This window comes from Penicillium mononematosum (assembly GCF_028829835.1).
Source record: "Penicillium mononematosum strain IBT 11891 chromosome Unknown utg000005l:1.0-9366267.0:1.0-9372171.0, whole genome shotgun sequence".
Taxonomy (NCBI): domain Eukaryota; kingdom Fungi; phylum Ascomycota; class Eurotiomycetes; order Eurotiales; family Aspergillaceae; genus Penicillium; species Penicillium mononematosum.
In genome coordinates, this window is record NW_026643275.1 from 6597729 (window position 1) to 6619507 (window position 21779).

The following is a 21779-nucleotide window of genomic DNA, read 5'->3' on the forward strand; positions in this document are numbered from 1 at the left end:
TTGGAGAGAAGATGTGAGCCCGGCGGGGTTTGGGTGGGGTCCTGTGGCCTTATTGCCTGATCGCGTCGGAGCCTCACTTTGACTTGCGAGAATGTATACAATCTAGTGTAGGGACCACTGTAATTAGGGCTTTTGAAGGAAGATGATACCTCGCTAGGTTTTTGCTATTCTATGTTGTATTTAGCAGTAAGCCCCCAAAATATCATCATTGGAAATGATTGGTCCTTAAGAGTTCAGCTATATATAATGAACTACTTGCAATATATATAGTTGATATTTTGGGAAGGAATTGAGAAACAAAAAAGCTATTTTCTGGCTAGTAAGTGATACAAATACTATAAACAGTTTACTGTCTATCATTACTACTTGATAGCCAGAAAGTAGATAGTATAAATTTCCTCACTTGCATACATTTTTACCCCATCTACCCCGCTGGAACCTTTGGCCCAGACTAAAATCACAATAATCGGTTCAAAACCAGACAACATGACCAATGAACCGCAACATGTAACAGCTGAGAATCAGTTTCAGCAATTGATCACTCGTTCTGAAAATGACCCGGTAAGTTTGAGTCATTAATTGTGAACAGCCAATGCTAATAATCCCACCCAGAAAAAATTGCAAATTGCCTATGAGAACCATAGAAGCAATAGAAATGCCCTTTTCAGAGACCAAATCTGCCAACCTGGATTCTGCGAATGGAAAGAAGATGAGATCCTGTCCAAAGTCCTCGAGGCAGAGAAGGGGTTGACAGACTTCATCGACCCGAGAAACAACCTTGCCTTTTGGGCACGCCCCCCAAAGCATATCCGGAACTTGGTTTACAAGATCCAGCAGGAGATTGGTCCTTTAATTGGTCCTGGTGTGTGCACAATATGATCTATGTCAAATGTAGAGACACTGTACTAACTGCATCTACAACATAGGTCTCTGGCTGGTACCCCCGCATCATCTGCACATGACCACACTCGAGATCAGATCTGCACTAACAGGACCTGAAATTGATGAAATAGCTGCTTCTCTCCAGATGAGCGGGCTCGTAGCAGAGCTGGCAAACTACACTCTCACCCACCGTGCCCGGTTGGTGAAGCCAGTAATCAGCTACGACACTTCGGCTATTGCTCTGAGCTTTGTTCCCGCAGCTGGCGAGGAAGGTCGCAATGTGTATAGTGGAAAAGATGATCAGTTCACCTATCACCATCTGCGAAGTGATCTCTACAATATCGTGACTCAATCTGGCTGTCCAATCGCGGCTAGGTATACCGTTCCTTCTGCGCACATCACCATTGCGCGCTTTATTGTGCCCAGTGACCCCAAAAAAGGAGAGTCAGCTTCTGCAAAGGAATTCGAGAAGAAAGCATCGCGACTTATTGATAAGATCGACGATCTCAATCATGAACTCCGCTCAGATGTGTGGAAGAGATTGGGGGACCCATCTCAAGGGCAATGGGTGATAGGTCATGAAAAGGGGTTGGAATTGATGAAGGGCCGGACGTGGTATGGTGTAGGGGACAGTATTGTACTTGGAGAAGGATTCGTATAGCAGAATACAAGATATATGCTGAGAATTGACTCCAACCATTTTTAGAGATCAGTGATGACAAGTATGCCTCAGGCATAAACTTTATGAATGACTCAGCATAATATTCTTGGCAACTCCTAAAATGGTTAGCGCCCACCCAATAGGGCCTAAGCGAGGAAATCCCACAACCCAACAATCGCACTTGCTCTCCTCCGACAAGCGACAATCCAACGACCACCACCCAGCTATCCGGCCAAGTCAGTCAAAATGGTAAGGATATCACCCTACGAGATATGTCAAAGTGTTTGCCAGCCCCGGCCATTCGAAATTCCTCGAGTCATGGAGAGATTGTGTGTCCACTGTGCGGCCGACCTCGAAATCGTCAAATCTGCCGACCGTCACGAATCACCGCATGATGAACCACCCAACCGTCCATTTCCACCGGATTCTCGCAGGATGGAATATGAAAGTCGGCATTGAAGAGGAAATGGGTGGCGAAACCTGCTATAACAACACTTGATGACGAAATCACGGATTCGAGAAGCAGACCACAATGGATGCACCCCGCGATGCGTTTGAATACCAGCTACGCAACCACGCTTTCTGTTCTATGAAACCACAGCCCGGAGGACATGAGCCATCTCTGCGACCGCACTAATTTCGAATCGGATTTCGGGGCACGGACTGCATTGACATTGATCTTCGCGCAATCAGACCAAAAAGACAAAAGCTCATCTCTCCGCACAGGTCAACATTCCCAAAACCCGCCGGACGTACTGCAAGTCCAAGGACTGCCACAAGCACCAACAGCACAAGGTCACCCAGTACAAGGCTGGCAAGGTTAGTGCCCTCGACACCCGAATGGTAGTCGTGAGCCATTGCTGATGATGTTCTCTTTTGTGAATTAGGCCTCCCTCTTCGCCCAGGGTAAGCGCCGTTACGACCGGAAGCAGAGTGGTTACGGTGGTCAGACCAAGCCCGTCTTCCACAAGAAGGCCAAGACCACCAAGAAGGTCGTCCTGCGTCTCGAGTGCACTGCTTGCAAGGCCAAGAAGCAGCTCGCCCTGAAGCGCTGCAAGCACTTCGAGCTGGGGTATGTTGCATCTGCATATTCTATTATTTTGCCATCCAGTACTGACGTATCTCTTTTCTTTGCAGTGGTGACAAGAAGACCAAGGGTGCTGCTCTTGTTTTCTAGATTGTTCAATTTCCTTGTTCGGCTTCTGGGTTTCCTGCATTGCACAAAGTGCTTCGCTGTTTTTGCGGAGCATATATGACATTGGCAATGGAAAAATGAAATAGGAATTCAACTATTCAAAAACACCATCTATGACTACCGGATTATGAGTCGTGAATGATTATCCCTGCTTCTACAGTAGAGCTGCTAGTAGCTTCCTCATCGTAGTGATGTACTGCATCTATCATGTCTTATCCGTTGTTCTCGACTGTCAAAGTGGGCTATATGCCCCAGTTCTTGCCAAGACTACCTGCACATCCCCAAGATGGGTCCACTATTACCTGTGGAGTGAGACTTAGGAGTCTCATATCTCGCTTCATTTACCCCCGAGGCTATCAGTTTAGTATTTAGAAGGCATCCACTACCCATTAGATACTTAATCTACACTTCCAATCGTCGGGGTCTCACGGGCACTTGAAAACCTTCCAAGGAAGGTTGGAAGGACTTCCCGAGCGACTCGCTCATAAGCTGTTCTGTCTCCTCAGCACACCTACCATATTTCAATCTATATATATCCCTAAGGAAAGCAAATATTATCATACACAGAAGAACAGAGTCGAGAAAATACGAAGGGCAAGATGACGAGCGTGGGGGGTGAACAAACGCCAAGAGGTCCTAAACCGGTAACCCGATTCTCGATCCTCATTGATTTCATACCATTGGACCGGATAAGACATGGGAAGGAAGTCTTTCTACCGAAACTGAAAGAACGTGATATGAAGACGCATATTCTCTCGCGGGTTGACCCCGAGGACCCCCAACCCCCGCATTCCGGAGGGCCACACGAGAGCTTCGAACCAGCCATTTCCCAGTCTTGAGAGGCTAAACGGTTCAAAAACATTCCAATGACCTTGATGAATTTCGGAGTAGTGGGGACATTTCGTATCCAGGACCTACCTACCCCAGGTCCCCCCACTTCCCCAGGAATCGGTCTGCGGCCTTCCTCCGACAATGGGCGTGTGTATCGTCGCTTGTCTCTGCTGTGTGACGCATCCTCGGCCCATCGGACGTAGCCCGCTTTGTTCCTGCGAGAGATCAAGTAATATACCGGGGTAGTTCTTGTTTCTAGTTCTTTTTGTGATCTAGTTTTCTCTTCACTTATTAAAATCCCTGTCTGATTCCGCCGAGAATCAATAGTCATTCAAGATGGCGATGTGGTATTCGCTGGGTATTGCTTTCTTTGCTGCTATAGGCACATTCCTGTTTGTAAGTTGATTTCTTGTCTCGAGATCATTTGATCTTGGACCGTGTACAAAACAAACTTAGCTCTAATGATCAAACAGGGATTCGATACGGGCATTGCCACAACCAGTGAGTTACAGTATCCACAAATTCTATAGATCCAAACTAACGATCCACTAGCGATTGCCCACCAAAGCTGGATTGATTATATGCAAAAGCCATCAAATGGCCTCACAGGAGCTGTACGTCCAGACAACCAGCTATTCAACCTCCTACCCGACAGAACAGACCCAGAAACTGACTATTCTAGGTCGTGGCCGTGTACATCGCCGGCGAAGCGGTCGGTGCCCTAACACAAACATTCATCGGCGACCGGCTCGGCCGCATCCGCTTCATGCAAATGATGTGCGTGGTCGTGACAATCGGCACCATCATCCAGACTGCCTCCGTCAACATCGGCATGTTCCTCGCCGGCCGCGTGCTAGCCGGCTTCGCAGTAGGGTAAGCCATACATACTCTCCACCAGGTCTATAAACACCCGGCCAAAATTAACAAGCTTCAGTGGCATGGTCGCAACGGTCCCAATCTACCTGAGCGAAATCTCGGACCCAAGATACCGCGGTCTGATCGGCGGAATCTCTGGCTGCGGCATCTCATTCGGAACAATGATGTCGAACTGGGTTGGCTACGCTTGCAGCTACGCGCCATACGGTCCCATTCAATGGCGCCTGCCTTTGGGCATCCAGATCCCCTGGGGAGTTATCATGTTCATTGGTCTTGCGACTTTCATGCCTAACTCGCCGCGACAGTTGATTCGTCATGGGAAGATTGAGCTGGCGCGCAGCGAGTTTGCGCGTATTCGCCGTGGCCTTGTGCTTCATGAGATGGAGGAGGAGTTTGGGCTTATGAAGGCGCAGATTGAGTATGAGATGGAGAGGGAGTTGACTTCTTACCGGGAGATCTTTAAGTTGTTTAGACATCGGGTGCTTGTGTGAGTTTCCTTTTGTTCTTTTGTTCCTTTGTTCTTTTCCTGTTGGGTTACGTGTTTGGGAACTTACTTGGATGTTTTAGCTCTATTGCTGTGCAGACGATGACGAGTCTGACTGGTGTCAATGTCATTCAGTATTATCAGAGTGAGTTCTAGGTGTGTGTGCTGGAGTTGGAATTGTTGCTAATATATACCTCAGCTATTCTATACAAGGGCCTTGGAATTGGATCACATTCGATCCTCGCTTTGGCTGCAGTATACGGTACCGTCGCGTTTTTGTCCAACTCCGTTACCACAATGTATATGACCGACCAATGGGGACGACGGAAGTAAGTAGATTCTTCTGAGTTATCACTTGGTATGCCCGCTGCTAACTGCCCACAGGATGCTGATCGCTGGATTGGCTGGTGTTGTTCTGATCGAGATCTATGCCGCGGTGATGCAGAGGCAGTTCCAGCATACGGACAACCGCGTTGGAAAGGGCTTCGCAATTCTTGGAATCTACCTCTTTGTGGTTTGCTATTGTACGAATCCGGACCAGGGATGCAAGAAATTACCGCTAACTCTAATTTCCTTCTTTTTTAGATGGCATGCTCAACAGTACCACATGGCTGTATGGCGCCGAGGTTCTTCCTGTTGCTCTCCGCAGCAAGGTGATGGGACTTGCCGCCGCATCTCACTTCATCGTTAATGTTGGAAGTATGTTTGGTGTTCATTCTTATGAAAACTAGTGCTTCTATGTATGCGATTGCTAACCTCTTCACTCGAAACTAGTCACCGAGGCTGGACCCAGTGCTTTTGCCAACATTCATGAGAACTACTACTACGTCTTTGTAGCATGCTCTGCATTCTTCTTGGTGATCGCTTACTTTTACTTCCCGTAAGTTCCTACCCTATTTCCGTTCTACTTGTTTCGGCAGAGATGAAGAGAGAGGTATATAAATAGAGTTGAGAAGCTAATACCCTTTTACCCAGGGAAACCAAGCAGAAGACCCTTGAAGAAGTGGCTGCCGCGTTCGGTGACCGGGTCGTGAATCAGGACGAGGGAACTAAGCGTCCGATTAGTGTGGTTGGCGAGACGCAGCACATTGAAGCGACCCATGGAACAGCGAAGGCAGTTTGAACCGCTTTGTCTTGGCAAAGCTTTGTTGGGATTTGCCAGGAGCTTACACAAATGCAATTGTAACTGCAATCTCAGAAGTGCATGTGTATTCAAAATTCTCTTCGCCATGCTGTCGACTCCGAGGACATTGTAAGACATCAGCATTCCAACCCCCTTCTTCCGACTGGAGGTTAGATTAATTGTGGCTTCTTTAATTTGCCTTCCAAGAACTACCGAAGCCACAAAGTAAAACAAGCGGCTGTTAGACTGCATATGTATTAGGCTGAAGGATTTAAATTAAAGCAGGGCAAGAAACCATGGAACATAACTCGTGTTTTGCCCCCGTTTCAGCCTTGGGTTCTCCACCAGACAAGCGTGAAGAACGAGAACAGTCCAGATCAGCTTGATGTACAAAGTAATCCCCGAGGTCGCCGCCCGACAGATTATTGATGATTATGCAGAAACATGCTGTCAATTCTCCGAACTGACCCCGTGGTACAATATCGACTAGTGAATAACATCCCTACATACGATATACATCGAATCCTTGCTGCGCAGCATCTGCATATTCTAAGGTTGTCTTCAGAAACTCTATCGCCACGCGTTGGGGAAGATCTCTACCGATGATCATCAAAGCTAATATACAACCCGGGGGAGTGTTCTGAACCACGTGTAATTATTTGGAACAGTTGGCTCCCCTGGTCCCCTGGATACTCCCAGAATCGGGAGACTATTTGCCACGTACTTTGGTACACTCTTTGACCTCCATTCTTGTTTCTCTTTTCAAAGGTCTATGCATTTTTTAAAATTCTCTCTTTCCTCTTTGGTAACTCCCCAAGTTCGGATTTACCTCGGAGCCAAACTAGTTCGACGTTAAAGTTAACCGGATTCCCGAGAGCCAGGAACATGAGCCCTGGAGGGAGGGTCCGAGCACACAAACTATCCGCACAAAGGGAATGTGAAATTGGAGAGCCGCAGGAAGGTTTCTATAATGTTCTACAGAGTATTCTATGTTGTAGTATTCTAGAAATGACGTACCTTATATTAGGCAAATATTTTATATCAATGATGAATATGGTGTGATGTAATTCTTGGTAGCAATTCGGTCAAATCCTCGAAGCAGATCAGGGTCTCCGCGGGTTCTATAGAAATTAAGAAAAATAAACAATTCCAAGCTCTGACAACGAACCACGAATTGACAGTGACATCCCCGGGGGGCTGAAAAATAATCAGAGTTTTCACGTTGATGGAGTCCCTCCAGGATTGTTCTAAGTATGGCAACCATGGACACCAGATTCGAGCAGACTCCTCCAGACAGGGGGATTGTCGTCATGGCGCATGTGGCTGAGGAAATCACCCTAACCAATAATGGCCTCATTCGAGTATTTCATTCCGGACAAGCGGAAGCAAGGGGTAAAGATCGGCAGTATGTGTGGCTGAGCCAAGTCTCGTGGCAACGGCAATTCGGCTCTAAACTTCGGGTTCTCCCTACTATTTACGTATGTTGGTGTCAATTGGTGTCGCTCACACCCACACGTCACTTAGCATAGCGGGTAAGAAAAATTCGAAAAACCAGGGGAAAAAAAACAAAACAAAACATATCGTGTATTGGCACCTTTTTCTGTCCTGAGGATAAGGCCGGCCGAGATGGGTTCGGGAGGCCCGAGCAACAACGAAACCATGGGTCACAGGAGCATCAAAACCCTATTAGGACTAAACAATCCCAGTAGTCTGTCACGATCTATACCACATTCTGTTAGTAGCATCGCTGGGCAATCTCCAACTCTTTCTCTGATCGCCCAGGACCCATATCTGAAGATCAACCTGTCCCTTCTAGAAGAGTTTCATGCATCGGTCTCCCCGTATTCGGAATGTTGTCACCTCCAGGCTGTCAACCCCTAGAATAATAAATTATTTTAATTATTTTCTGTTCGGCCGAAATCTTCAACACAGGGGCAAATAAGTATGCCGCTAACGTTCACTCCGATTGACGCAACTTCATGTGGCTTCAAGAAAAAGGGTTGCCTTATTACAAATTGAGTCGGGTTGGAGTATACAAGACTTCGACAATCCGCTTTTCATCTCAACTCCGAAAACGTTAATATCCCCACTCAACCAGTGTGGATTCTCATTTCTATTTTCATATGGACCCATGAACAGACAATCCAGCGATCCATACCCACAACATATATCGCGGAGTACCCCTTTTTGAAACTTTTGAAACCGGCAGTTGGATCTTCCCGAGAACCAGTTCCTGTCCATTGAAAATATTCTCGCCCTCTCTCCACAACCCCTCAGACGAGGAGGTGATTGTGCCGCTTCACCTCCGCGCAGCCTAGACCTTCATCCTCCATCTATGGCCTCATCCCGTTCAACAGGCAAGCGGCTCCCCATCAGCTGTCAGGCCTGCCGAACACGAAAGATCCGGTGTTCGCGCGACGGCCGGCCATGCCAAACTTGCGTTCGGCGCGGTCTCAGGCGCCGAAGACTGCATCTATCTCGGCCAGCCGCGGCTTTCAACTGAGCAGTCCTCGCCCGGCGACAGCGTGGTGCAGAGTGAGCTGCTAGCGCGAATTCGGAATCTGGAAGCCTTGCTCCAGAAGCAGATGACCTCGAACGCTGGCACGCCAAACGGTGGCGCGGTCTCGCCACTGGGTGGGACGAGTGCAGCTGGCAGCTTCTCTGAACCTGAGACATGGGACTCACTCGGCCCCATGTTGGATAATGTTGGCAAACTTCACACTTCACCTTCTGGCCATGTGCGCTACGTGCCACTAGCTTCGCAGTGGGAGTCTTTAGTGGCAAAGAGCTCCGCTGTGGAGTGTTTGCCGAATTTAGATTCGGATATCGCCGAGGATGATGATGATTTGCAAATCCCGTTGGCGAGGAATGGGAGTATCTCACGTGCTGAGCTGTTGTCGATTCTGCCGCCTGGCCGGTATTGCGATACTCTCAAGGATGTTTATCTTCAGGTCTTTTCCTCGGTATGTTATGTGCGGGAGAAATGGGGGAACGCTAGCTGACAACAACGTTAGGTTTTCCATATTCTTCACGACCTGACATTTGAAGCCGAGTACCAGCATTTCTGCCATGATCCCGGTAGTGTGTCTACATCATGGCTGGCTTTGCTATTCGCCATTCTCGCTATCGCTGTAAGCGCACTCGATGATGACCACCCTCTGCTGTCTGATCTGGGACGAGAGCGAACGGTCAGCCGAAATATCAAAGTGCTGTCAGCACGATATCGATCTGCCGCGTTGCGGTGTCTCGCCGCCGATGGAGTGATGTCCCGGCATTCGATCAACTCATTGCAAGCTTTAATTCTTATAAATTACGCCCGAGTCCACCGCGGCCTACCAATCTGGACATTGCTAGGATTCACTCATCATGTTGCGATATCAATGGGCTGCCATTTAGACCCAGAGCGGTTTACTCTTGGGCCAATTGAGCGAGAAGAGCGACGACGGGTCTGGGCCGGATTGATGATGCTGTACACCATCCAAAACACAGCATTCGGGAGCCTCGATCAGCAGGCTCTACCGCAAGACGTGAAAATGCCCGCAGACATCGACGACGTCGACCTGCTCACCAGCCCAAGTTCGAAAAGACCAGCACCCTCGACATTCCCCCGCCCAACACAGATGACCTACCTCCTCTTGAATTTCCGACTATACAGAATCTCCTCGAAGATTTGCGAAACAATCTTCAGCTACCCAAGTACATCCCGCTTCACCACCTCTCACCTCGAAGCGGAAATCATATCCGTCCGTGAAATGGTCGAGGCTCGCTATGCCGCCGATAGAAACAACCCCCTACTCATTCACCACCAAGCCAATCACCACATCCTCTACAGCCAGATCCACCAACTTCTCCTTCTCCTTCTCCGCCCAGGTCTCTGTCGGTACCTACAAGGCGAGATTACGCCTGAAACTTGCGCTACAAGGGCAAAGTGCATCGCTTCCGCCAAGGCTTCGCTTTCCATCTTCGAAACTCTCCTCGAAACACAGTCCTTCAAGCCCTACAAATGGTATACCAGCGGACTAGGTAGTTTCCACGCCTTCCACGCTGCAGTCACATTGGCTGTCATCCTGCTCATTCCCGAGGGCCAGTCTGAGTACGAAGAGATCAAGGATATTCTCGATCGGGCACTAGATATGTTCGCCTCGCTCTCAGTCCGCAGTGTTTTCTGCAGCAAGGCTGTTCCCATAATTCGACAGATGATGTACGTGTTACACCCCATCCTTACCTATTCATCTCCAGACCAGTGACTAACATACAAACCAGCGACGTTGCCTCGACAAAATACAACCCCCAATCACCCACCCACTCTCAATCCCACCTCCAAGCCCAGGCCCAGGCCCAGGCTCAAGTCCAAGCTCAAGTCCAGCACCAGCAAAACCAAGCCAATATCCAATCCCAGTCTCACAATCACCTCCTACCAAGCATCCAAATCCCACTCTCAATGTCAAATCTCTCCCCCGGGATGACAATGCAGGACAACTATGCCCTCTCGCACCCACACTCGCAATCCGGGTCTCCGGTGCCAACTGTTGCATCGACCTCCAGTGAGCACACCATGCATTCCAGTTTCGGGCAGATGCACCCGCAGAACTGGATTAGCCCTACTTCCGTTCCGTGGGAGACATTGGGGGCTGGCACTGGGGGGTATGGGTTTGATTAGAGACGATGTGATAGTATGACCTTTTGATGACAGTTTTAATTTCAGGGTCCGGATCTAGGAGGAAGCATTTTGGCGTGGAGCATATTGGAATTGGTAGTTTTGGTGACTTATTATTCTCTTATAATGTTTGGTCATGAGTCATATGAGCAATGAACAGATGGAAGGATGGAAACAAAAGTGTCTCTTTTGAATCAACTATATCTCTAACCATCCACGGATAACAAATCTATTTATAATATAATAATCCAAAAACAACCTTGGAACCCATTCTAAATCCCGTTGAAATACCTAGGGCTATTCGCCAAACCCAGGAGCCCCCCCAAGACTTCCGCTGCATAACAGCAAAGCCCACCGCATCCTCCCCATTAACCGGAGGGTTACATACCATAAGCTCCATATCCATAACCCTCTCATAAAACGGCACCGACCGTTTCCAGTCTCCAGTAAGCAGCAGCGATCTCCGCAGATAAGGCATCGACTCAATAACCTCCTGCACGCAGGTTACAAGCCACGTTCCCAGGCCAAGACCCTGGAGCGAGGACAGGACAAAAACGTCTGTCAAGAAGAGGAACGTTGTATAGTCTGTTATGCAGCGTGCGAAGCCGACGAATTCGAGTGTGGACTCTGAGGATGGCTCGTTCTCCGGTGTCTTGTCTGGCTGGTTCTGGCTTTGGATTTGGCTTGGATTGCGATACAGCCCGAAACACAAAGAGTTCTGCAGTGTTTCGCGCAAAGCGGGCTCTGGCATTGGCTTTGCCCAGTAAAATTCTTCGCCGGCGTACCAGGTGTTTAGGGTTTCGATGGGGATTAGGGATATGTCAGTTGAGACTAGGTATTCTCCCTTTGTCCAGGTTTTGGGTTGGTCGCGTAGTTCTGTTCGAGAGGACATTTTTGGGTCCTGGGGTAGATGTTAGTATGTCTTGGGGGTAGTTGAAGGGGTTATTGGTGTTGGGGCTCACTATTTCCCCCCCTTCTGAGTGGTCTCGAGTAATGAGAAGATGGAAGAACAGAATGTGAGCTATAAATATGTGAAACCTGAATTATAAGTGAACAGTTAAAGAACAAAAATTACCACCTGGAGAGAGGGGTCTTTAAATATGGAGACGCTCTGTGACTCAGGTGAAATACGACCTGCCAAGACGGGTTATTGATAGTCTGGAGTATCTTGAACAGAGCGTTTACGTAGACTTCTCTAATTAGATTGACTTAATTTACTTCATTGGAGTTAAGAAGTTTGGGGAACATAAACATCGGAAAGATAAGTGTCGGAACCCCGCCCCGTGATGACCTCGGGACATGAATAGCGATAACATAGATGATATACAGGGTAGAAACCTTGTAAAAGGCATATATTCGTATTAAATACATCACTCGTTGCGACATGAGACCCTCTTATGCTTATTCGTAAAAGACCAGACATCGAACTTCAATGCTCTGCCTCCCCGGCGATCCAGCTGGTGTCTGCGGGTCAATGAAAGCAGTATGTCCCGAGCCGTGAGCAATATCCGTCTTCCCCTCAGTCATAGTGTGACTCCTCGAATCGAAACACTTGATGAACATGACTTCCTCCGGCGTCATATCCTTAGCGTAAAAGAAACGATGTTTCTCATTAGGAGCGATAGCATAAGTCTCCCCCTTGACCTCATACCCCTCTGTAGAAAACATCGACTCAGGATCCGGCGCTACCTCCCCATGCTCCTGCCACTCCTTCGGATAAAGAAGATCAACCTTGACAAAATCAGAAGGAGCAATACTCCTCCAATCGATCAGCGCCAACGGGAAATCAGAAGCCGGATTCTCAATCGGACGCCAGACATTGATAATCTGGTATCGACCCTTCAACAGCTCCTCTACTTCATCTTCGGGCAGGTGGCGACGTACTCGCGCCTCAGCAGCTTTGGGTGTTTGGTCCACGTGCACCAGCTGTACAGGGCTGCGCGCTGAGCCCGGCGTCCGCCGCCGGATGGTATGGTCGAAGATGGCTACCTTTTTCACCCCGGGAAGCTTCTGGCGGAGTAGCTCTTCTACCTCTGCGTAGTACCCCGCTCGCACTTTAGCGTCGTCGGTGAATGCGGTCTCCTTCGCGGGTGAGTTGTATAAGGCGAAGCCGGAATTGTCCGTTGTGAAGTTCGATTCTTGCCCTCGGAGATTCTCGACTTTGCGCTCGCGGTCTGTGAGTTGGTAGGAGCGGCCTGGTCCGTCGACTTTGCCCCATGGCTTTTTGAATGGCTCTGTGGCGTTGGGGTCGTAGGAAGCCCGGTCGATGTATTTAAAGGTTGCTGTCGTCATTTTTATAATGGGTTGGTGTGATTGACAGTTTAGCTTAAAGGTTTTGTTGAGGAATTTTGCTTTCCGAGAAGGGAGTAGTGGGCTGTTGGACTCTGTGCAGGTGAGAGGGAATGTATTTCCACACGAGAATTATGCTATGTGACGATTTAGAAATAAAGCGCGTTTTAAACTTATATATAAGGGATTAAGTATGAGGCGAGGTTAGATTGGAAATCCAGACATGATTATTAATTGTTTTTTTTCACGGGGCTGATGTCGGAGACATTTGAAAATGGCATCATCGACAGTTACCCCGGACCCGTGGACCAAACACCGGATTACAAATTTTAAGGACTATCCATGGATGTATCTTTTGTATAGCAACTCCATACAAAAGGTACTTAGGCACGAAGTATTCGTACCCCAACCCTCAAAACAGCCAGGGAAAGTATACCTAGGTACGATATATATACTGTAAGCAAAGTCTCAATTGTCTCAATTACTTAGTATCACTTTGATAAAGAATTGTCAAGTATGCTTGAAGCAGAGAATATGCACAAAATGTATATAGTTAGGGTGATTCCTAAAGGGTTCCCTGCGCCAGGCCATATACTTGGAATATCTTTTGTATGGCAACTGCAAAACATGCGTACAACATAACTTGGAAAGTGGTGAAATGTTGTAGTCCGGCGAATCCCAACATTAACTACTACTCGGCGTTTGGTGGGCTTGGTACGACTGATTTTGGGGAATTTCAACACAGTCATTTTGGACAGTCCCCCGGTTTAGATGATCAAATTTACACTGAAAAAGGTATAGACACAATCAGTCTAGGCCATTATTGCCTATGTAGTGATAGTTAATGAGTTCAATCTACAGGCATCAATCAAATATCCAGGCATTAACACGTGATATGCAGACACACCTTCCTCTTTCGGAAGCATATTGTCCCTGTCCAAGTTTCCTTATTTTGGATCAGCATCTTCCTGGGCAAAAGCCTAGTTGGTGACCAAGTGGCTATAAGATCCATGGATCAGATTCAGCACGCTGTCTCTTGATGTGTAGGTAGATGTCTACACTATCTAGGGGACATCGAGTGGAGGGCACCAAGGCCTATAGTGGACTTGATGTATGTGGACAGATAGTGATAAGTGATTCTTGCTGAAAACATATAGGTTTTACTCCATCTTTACAGTATGTCTGTACCACTCCCATATTATCCGAATGCTACATCGGACTCAACAGAATAGCCCAATCCAGCTCAAACTTGTTGGTAGCCAATTACCGCCTTCACTGACCGCAGGGCCTCGGGAACGTTTGAGACTCAACTTCAAGAGTGATCAGATATTTGAATCCAGAGGCATCAAATGATACCTTTCGCAATGATCGAATCTGTATGTTGAGCGTCGTGGAAGTCGCACTTCGTCCTTGACGGTTGTAATGTGGGAAACCCCATGTTTTGTTGTGGTCCGGGGCATTCCACACGGCACAAAGTGGAGTGAAATCGCTTGCGGACCAACATACCTAGCTCGGCCAGGCAACTCGTGATCTCATTTTCTAAGGTCGTTCTCCATGCGTTGGCACTTTTTCAGCCTGTGCGAACGCTTGGCATGGTAGTGACTAGTAAATCCCACGGCCTCAGAAGGCGTGCAACACAACATCTTATGAATGTTGCTAGTACCTCTTTTACGTGATCGAGGTGCCAACCAATCGATCCCAAGTAGCCAATTACATACGGATTATGGGGACGATGCGACGATCGCCAATCGGGTGCATTTCAGGATGTTGTTCACCCCCGCCCTGTGAGAGTGTTAATTTATATGACCCCGCAGCTTGATCACTACCGCTCTTCATATCTATGCTTTCAGGATAGAACTCCATCGAGCCGTAATTTCCAAAGCAACACGTGGAAGGGGATATTCGAAATTGGATCGTTCCGAGGAATGCCAGGGATATTTATTTACATGCAACATAAGAGAGGTCGCAAATCCTTTGATTCAGATCTCAAAATCAAGCACTCTATCCAGACCTTGGACCGGACGTCCCCTGATTCATAATGAAACTCAGTGCCCTTCTTGGTCTGTTGACCTTTGCGGCGGCGGTCTCTGCTGATATAAAGGATCAGCAATCCCCTCTTTCTTCGCCTTCCATCGCCAATCTGAAGAGCAAGATCAAGAATGTTGTCATCTTGGAAATGGAAAACCGCTCTGTGGATAACCTGCTCGGCGGGCAGACTATCAAGGGACTGGATAACCCTATCAATAACGGCCCTTTCTGCAACCCGTACAACTTGACCGATCTTTCAGCTGGCACGGTGTGCAGTTCTGCCAAGGATTTTGACTCTGTTCTAGATGATCCTGATCACTCCGTGACTGGAAACAACATCGAGTTCTATGGCAGTTTCGTCCCAAACAATGCCCACATTGCCCAGGGCAAGCTCACTCCCACCCAGCATGGCTTTGTGCATGAGCAGCTGCGCAGCTATGGCGACGATGCCGACAAGGCTTATCTGGCCAAGCAGGTTATTAACTACTATATCGAGGACGAAGTGCCGGTAATGACCACGCTGGTGCAGAACTACCTCACCTTCAACCACTGGCATTCGGATCACCCCGGTGTAAGTCCGAGCAATTATGCATACTCCATAGCCGCCGCGGATAACTTCTAACGTATATAAATAGCCTACCAACCCCAACCGGGCCTTTGTACTCTCAGGCACATCCGCTGGTCACGGATACAACGATGAGACCTTCAACCCAGATGTCCACGGCCTCACTCACCGTTCCATCTTCCAGCAGCTCTCGGAGACCAACCACACCTGGAAAAACTACTACACAAGTCCTAGTATGGTTGACGCCTACTTCTTCGACTGGACTTTTACAAGTGGCAACTCCGATAAAGCAGTCCCCCTGGATAACTTCTACGCTGATGCGGCAGCCGGCGCACTCCCGGAATTCTCCTTCGTTGACCCGTCCTGCTGCGGCGTGGGTACGAACTCCATGCACCCAACCGGCCTCGTCTCTGAAGGCGAAGCCCTCATTAAGAACGTGTATGACGCGGTCCGCTCCAGTCCACAGTGGGAAGAGACGCTCTTGATCCTCACCTTCGATGAGACAGGGGGTTTCCACGACCACGTCCCGCCTCCGCTTGCTACCCGCCCGGATGACCTGACGTACACCGAGATAGCGCCCAGTGGCGAGAAGTATACGTTCTCCTTCGACCGTCTCGGTGGTCGCGTCCCGACTCTCTTGATCTCGCCGTGGGTTGCAAAGGGTCAGGTCGAGCAGAAGGGCATTAACTCGGATGGCAAGGTCGTGTCCTACTCTGCTTCTTCAATCTTGCGTACTCTCGGCTATCTCTGGGATTTTGAGCCTTTCACGCCTCGTGTTAAATCTTCGCCTTCGTTTGAGCATCTTATTCAGAACACAGCGCGCACTGATACCCCTGTCAAGTTGCCTGTGCCAAAGGCCTTTAGAAAGACGGAGATTTAGAATAGTATTGCGGTGTCGCTTCCTATGTTGAGCGTGTATGAAGAGCTTTCAACAGCCTAACAAGGATAGTTGATGGAGTCGGGTCTGCACAGAGAGAGAGATAAGAATCAATGACAATAGATGATGATGACCTCTACCTACTATACCTACTACCATAGAGTCTATCTAAATAGCCTTATGGGACAAAGGAAGCAAAGTCACAAAACCTGGAAAGGTCTAGTAAAAAGCAAAGGAAGATCTGCTACAAACTGCATAAAAGCGCAGCTATAAACGCTGCAATAGTTGGAATACGACTCCATGTCGTTGATAGTGTGCATTCTGTTCGATATAAGCCTCCTCGAATATTTTGCTTTTGCTATAGAGTCGGTTTCTCTGGACCTCGGAAAAAGTGTCGCTTAGCTTTGCAATGGCCGTTCCAGGGTTACTATCCTCCAGCTTATCGCTAACATCGCAGCAAATCTCCAGCCTCTTGCGTGTGTCTCTACGATATGCAACGGAATTTTGCCGCCGTAACAAATTCCCTTGGCTCCGCGGCAAATCCTGACTTGATATGTTCATATCTAAACTTCTTTATCTTCTTTTTTTTTTATTATTATAAAAAAAAAACCTTTTCAAGGCCTGGGGGCGAAGTAGACTCAGCCTTGACTAAGTTGTTACCTTCATAAATAATGAGTTGCTGAGAACGCCCCGCATAAATATTGACGTCATCCGGGCTCCCGCAAAGAAACAGGGCGGTTCGACTCGGATTGCCCCGATGTGATACAAATATTGCAGGTTTGCAGGGGTTATAGTCTTTGTACTCCGTATGATGTCAACTCCTGCCTAGTGAAACGAAGATTCTTCGCTAAGAGATAATAGTTTTAATACGGCAACCTAAAATAGTAAACACGAGATCAAGATCTATAATAGAAATGTGTGGATTGTAGCTAATCTATTCGTGCCTATTCGGATGAAACTGCAGAAACTGTTCTCATGACAGTGTGCATATAGTGCTGATCCATTCTTCTAGACTTGGAGACTTGGACCTGTCAATGCAGCAGATGACATTTGGAATGCAGGTGAGGCTGCATGTCCCGACTACTATGTACAGTATATACCGTATGTGTACTGTATTATAGGAAGGAACCATGGAATCCACCCGAGCCAGTTGATAGAACCCATGGATCGAGGACGGGAAGGACCAAACAATAGAAACTGGAGTAAACAAAATACCTAGGTACATACATACACACATACAAAAGTACAAACAAATCTAAGCCACGGCCGTATTTCAAGCGTTTTTGCCACAGCCCCCGGGCAAAGATTGCCCTGATTGAGAGAGAGAGCCCTGGAGATAGATAGAGGGAGAGAGAGAGAGAGAGAGAGAGAGAGAGCCTCACGTGGATGTCTTTATCTGCCTTGCCTCTCTGCCTCTTTTTCCCTTTTCCATTCTCTCACATTTTCATCTGTCCGCTAAATTTCCCTTTCGACTCTTTCATCTCTCCACTCCAACTCTTAGTTTCATAACAGTGCTGCCTGCCGATCATCTAGTCTGAGGCTGAGCCGGTTGAGTGAGTGCCGGTACTCCGCTCTCTGCCCTACAGAATACCCCGTGGACGGCTTTCATCATCCTGAATCATTATTCAGAAACCCACTGGACTTTCGCCCGGCTTTTCTTGGCTTTGATTTGTTTGGCCCGAGACAAATCGTTACCAATCAGAATCAGCCCTAGAGACTTCGACTGGAATCATCTTCGACCATTAGTCGATCGCATCCTCTCTGCACACCCCCACTTCCCTGCCGCCCCCCCTCAATTCCCTGCAGTGTGCATCTTACTTTTTTTGCCCTTCCACTTCTTACTTCTCGACTCATTCATCCTTCATATCTCATATCTCCTTCCTCACTGCCATTACTACGTCCCATGTCGTACACTTACAGAGACCGCAAACGAGACTGGGACGAGACCCGTCCCGTAACAATCAAGCGCTACGTCATCTCTCCTGAAGACGACCGTCGAGACTTCATGTCGAGACACGATGACTCTTTCGGCGGCGAGCGCGAGCTGGTGATCCGGCGCAAAACGGATCGTGAAGAGCCTGTGACCGTCTCGCGATACGAGCGAGAGGTGGAGTATGAGCCACCCACACGCTACGAGAGAGACTACTACGATCGTGAGTACTTACATCCCTACACCTATCGTCCACATTCCCGGTCCATGGATTCCCTGGAACGAATGGAGCAGTCCCCTACTGCTACTACCATTGCCACCCGAAAACAATCCGTACTTATTCGTGAAGCCCGCAATTCGCATATCAGTCCCCGTGAATCCGACTATGACGTCGTGCGCCGCTCCGAGGCCGACGAAGACCCATATTACTACCACCGTCACCGTCGACTCCGCGAGTACGACGAACATCGCTCACGACGTGAGCTGAGCCCTGATGATTCCGTTTCCCAGACTAGTCGCCGTCGTCGCGGTGATCGTGATCATGACTACAGCAGCGATGATAGCATGGTCTACATCCGAAAGGAAACCCGCGACTATGACGATCACCCTCACCACCGCCGTCATATGGCAGAGGGTGCATTGGTAGGTGCTGGTGCGGCCGAATTGCTCCGCAGCCGCAGCAAGAAAGATGGGGAAGTCAGCCATGGCGCCAGCCGCATTGGTAAGACTCTTGGTGCAGGTGCTCTTGGTGCAGTCGCTGTGAATGCTGCATCGCATGCTCGCGACTACTACCACCGTAGCAAGAGCCGCCATCGTTCTCACTCCTTTGAAGATGACCGTTCTTCCCATCGTCACAGCAGACATGGCCGGAGTCGTCACGGCCGTAGCCGCAGCCGCTCCACTCCCACTCTCGTGCGAAGACATTGCTCGAGGTGGGAGTTGGTGCTGCGGCCTTGGCTGCTGGTGTGGCTGCATTGCGTAGCAAGTCGAAAGGTGGAGACCGTAAAAGCCGGTCCCGCACTCGCTCCCGTTCTCGGGCTGCTAGCCGGGGTCGTTCAGAGAAGGATGGAGAGCATGGTGAACGAAGCATGTCTGAACGCCGCAAGCACATGGCTGGCGCTGGTCTGGCCGGTGCGGCCGTGGCTGGCCTGGTTGAAAAGGTCCGCAGCCATTCGCGCTCTCGAAAGGGTGAGCGCTCCCGTTCCCGCAGCCGTATGAGACAAGCTCTTCCTATTGTGGGTGCCGGTCTTGCTACTGCTGCTGCCACCGGCCTCTACGAGAAGCAGAAGAGTGACAAAGATGAAAAGGAGGGTTCGAGCCGGGGCCGCCATCGCTCAAGGTCTCGCAGCCGCGCCCCGTCACAGTCTTATCCCGACCCAGCTCGCGACTCGGCCGGTCTGATCGAATACGGCAACGACCCAGTCACAGGTAGCATTCCATCCGAGCACTACTACGGCCAGCCCGGTGCACCCTACTACGAAGCACAGGAAGCCTACGGTCCCAGACGTCATAGCCGCAGTCGCAGTCGCAGTCGCAGCCGAGCCCGCTACACCAGCTCATCTGATTCCGACCGCGAAGGTCGCCGCCGACGAAGCAAGAAGCACCGCAGCCGCTCGCGAGACCTCGCGAGTGCTGCCCTGGGCGCAACAGGGCTCGGCTATGCCGCACACAAGTACAACGAGCGTCGCAAGTCCAAAGAGCGCGAACGCGAACACTCTAGTAAGTCTCCACATCCCCCAATTTTTATCGAGAAATATTCACCCTGACTAGTGGTGTAACCAGAGCATGATGACGTCCACCGTGATCCTTATGAAGAATCCTACGACCCAGAACCATACCCGCCTTCCCCGCAAAGAGCCCATGGCCCCCCGCCCATGGCTGACCCCCCACTACTACCCCAACAGCAACTATTTCCCCCCACCCCCGGGCGACTCAACCTATAACCTGGGCGGCGGTACCCCTGTTTCCTACAACCCGGCAGACTACCCTCCTCCACCTGGCGCTGCCCCGCCCCAGCCTTACGCATACGGCGCTGTGCCACCAGGAGGGATGGGACCCGATCAATACGCACCTCGGCCACGTAGGGCTGAAGACAATGTGAGCAGCTCCACCCTACCTACTGATGCCAATCATGTGCACAAAGGTGGGTTCATTGAACCCCAGCTGTGACCGTGTATAACGCGACAAAAGCTAACCTCCAAACCGACAGGTCTAAACATCCACCCCTTTCCAACGTCTCCACCCCGGTCAAGTAGCCAACCGCCACAAGTCTCGAAATCCGTCGCTTTCGACCTGACGGAGTCACCGCGGGATCCTGGCTACGAAACCGATGATAGTGACTCTACCGTTGAACCGTACTCATCTTCGCATCGTGGAGATAGAAGCCACCGTCGCGATCGAGATCGGGACCATCATCATAGCCGCCGCTCCTCATCCGTTCCCTATCCACCTATGCCCTACCCTAGTCCTGCTTCCCCAGATTACTACTCTTCCCATCCTGCTTCTAGTCACCACCGAAATCATCCATCAGCTCCAAAATCCCAGGAGGGAAGAGACCAGAACAAAGTCTCTGAAACAGATTCTGACTCAACCATCGACCTACCTAACCGCTTTGACGGGCAAGGCCGTCTTCTTCCTGAGCGGGATCCTGCTGTGGATAAATTTGAGGATCTGGTGAACAGGTTTACCAAAGTTCTGTTCTAGCGGGTTGCTGTGTGAATGTTTCTATCCCGCTTATTCCTGTCCATCCCCTTGACCTTATGTTTATTTCTTCTGCGTTGATGAACTTCATCTTCTACGTCTACCCCATCTCTTTAGTTTTGTATCTTTTTCCTTGGTATCTTATCCTTTTATGCTCGTCGATCTTGCAAGGTTATGAATCATGCCTGCTGCCGATGATAATGATTTTATGATGTGTATGTGTGTTCGGATAGTGCAATCTTTTTTTATGATGGCATAGTCATATTTTCAATATCCTTTTTGGTAATAACCTTGGAATGTTATGGATGCTTTAGTAAACATAGGGAAGTGCGTAGGATAGGAGCTCCCGGAGTAGAGATAGATATTAAGCGGAGTGAGGATGTCATATTGCCAAGTCAAAGACGAGCTGATTTGTATGAAAGTACATATCTATTTTCATAATTAATATATTCAAAGCCCGAAAGAATATCCATATTCATGTTTAAAAAAACCCGAACAAAAAGAGATACAGTCACAGAAACCTCTAAATGAAACAACATTATGCAAAGCTCAACCCTGTCTCGTATTCGAAGACTGAGCTAATAATGACAAGCATCTTTCCCCAAAGCCCTGCCGTACAAAAGAAATACGTATGTAACACAAGGCTGATTCCAAGATCAGCCAGAAGCGAGACAGATAGTA

General features: G+C 49.0%; 7 protein-coding genes across 7 annotated transcripts; 5 read left to right on the forward strand and 2 right to left on the reverse strand.

Annotated features, from left to right (window-relative positions):
• Positions 1 to 486: 486 nt before the first annotated feature.
• Positions 487 to 2897, forward strand: N7519_010692 (60S ribosomal eL42 domain-containing protein; the record flags this gene model as incomplete). The annotated part of the gene is made up of 6 exons (XM_057297465.1): positions 487 to 561; positions 613 to 862; positions 927 to 1504; positions 2237 to 2362; positions 2431 to 2615; positions 2681 to 2897. The coding sequence occupies 6 exons, from the start codon at positions 487 to 489 to the stop codon at positions 2718 to 2720; spliced, it is 1254 nt and encodes a 417-aa protein (XP_057145347.1). The 3' UTR covers positions 2721 to 2897.
• A 1008-nt stretch (positions 2898 to 3905) lies between these two features.
• Positions 3906 to 6052, forward strand: hxt8 (uncharacterized protein; the record flags this gene model as incomplete). Its single annotated transcript, XM_057297466.1, has 11 exons — positions 3906 to 3965; positions 4043 to 4070; positions 4122 to 4183; positions 4252 to 4442; positions 4504 to 4932; positions 5013 to 5074; positions 5129 to 5258; positions 5314 to 5453; positions 5515 to 5628; positions 5704 to 5809; positions 5905 to 6052. The coding sequence occupies 11 exons, from the start codon at positions 3906 to 3908 to the stop codon at positions 6050 to 6052; spliced, it is 1470 nt and encodes a 489-aa protein (XP_057145348.1).
• A 2335-nt stretch (positions 6053 to 8387) lies between these two features.
• Positions 8388 to 10712, forward strand: N7519_010694 (fungal specific transcription factor domain-containing protein; the record flags this gene model as incomplete). The annotated part of the gene is made up of 4 exons (XM_057297467.1): positions 8388 to 8400; positions 8429 to 9015; positions 9067 to 10253; positions 10292 to 10712. The coding sequence occupies 4 exons, from the start codon at positions 8388 to 8390 to the stop codon at positions 10710 to 10712; spliced, it is 2208 nt and encodes a 735-aa protein (XP_057145349.1).
• Positions 10713 to 10915: 203 nt separating this feature from the next.
• On the reverse strand, positions 10916 to 11601 carry N7519_010695 (GNAT family N-acetyltransferase; the record flags this gene model as incomplete). Its single annotated transcript, XM_057297468.1, has 2 exons — positions 10916 to 10938; positions 11001 to 11601. The coding sequence occupies 2 exons, from the start codon at positions 11599 to 11601 to the stop codon at positions 10916 to 10918; spliced, it is 624 nt and encodes a 207-aa protein (XP_057145350.1).
• Positions 11602 to 12110: 509 nt separating this feature from the next.
• Positions 12111 to 13001, reverse strand: N7519_010696 (uncharacterized protein; the record flags this gene model as incomplete). Its single annotated transcript, XM_057297469.1, has 1 exon — positions 12111 to 13001. The coding sequence occupies one exon, from the start codon at positions 12999 to 13001 to the stop codon at positions 12111 to 12113; it is 891 nt and encodes a 296-aa protein (XP_057145351.1).
• Positions 13002 to 15036: 2035 nt separating this feature from the next.
• Positions 15037 to 16471, forward strand: N7519_010697 (phosphoesterase superfamily protein; the record flags this gene model as incomplete). The annotated part of the gene is made up of 2 exons (XM_057297470.1): positions 15037 to 15597; positions 15662 to 16471. 2 exons carry the CDS (start codon positions 15037 to 15039, stop codon positions 16469 to 16471), a joined length of 1371 nt encoding a protein of 456 aa, XP_057145352.1.
• Positions 16472 to 18371: 1900 nt separating this feature from the next.
• On the forward strand, positions 18372 to 21101 carry N7519_010698 (DUF3824 domain-containing protein; the record flags this gene model as incomplete). Its single annotated transcript, XM_057297471.1, has 4 exons — positions 18372 to 19281; positions 19338 to 20121; positions 20183 to 20541; positions 20608 to 21101. 4 exons carry the CDS (start codon positions 18372 to 18374, stop codon positions 21099 to 21101), a joined length of 2547 nt encoding a protein of 848 aa, XP_057145353.1.
• Between the last annotated feature and the right edge of the window lie 678 nt (positions 21102 to 21779).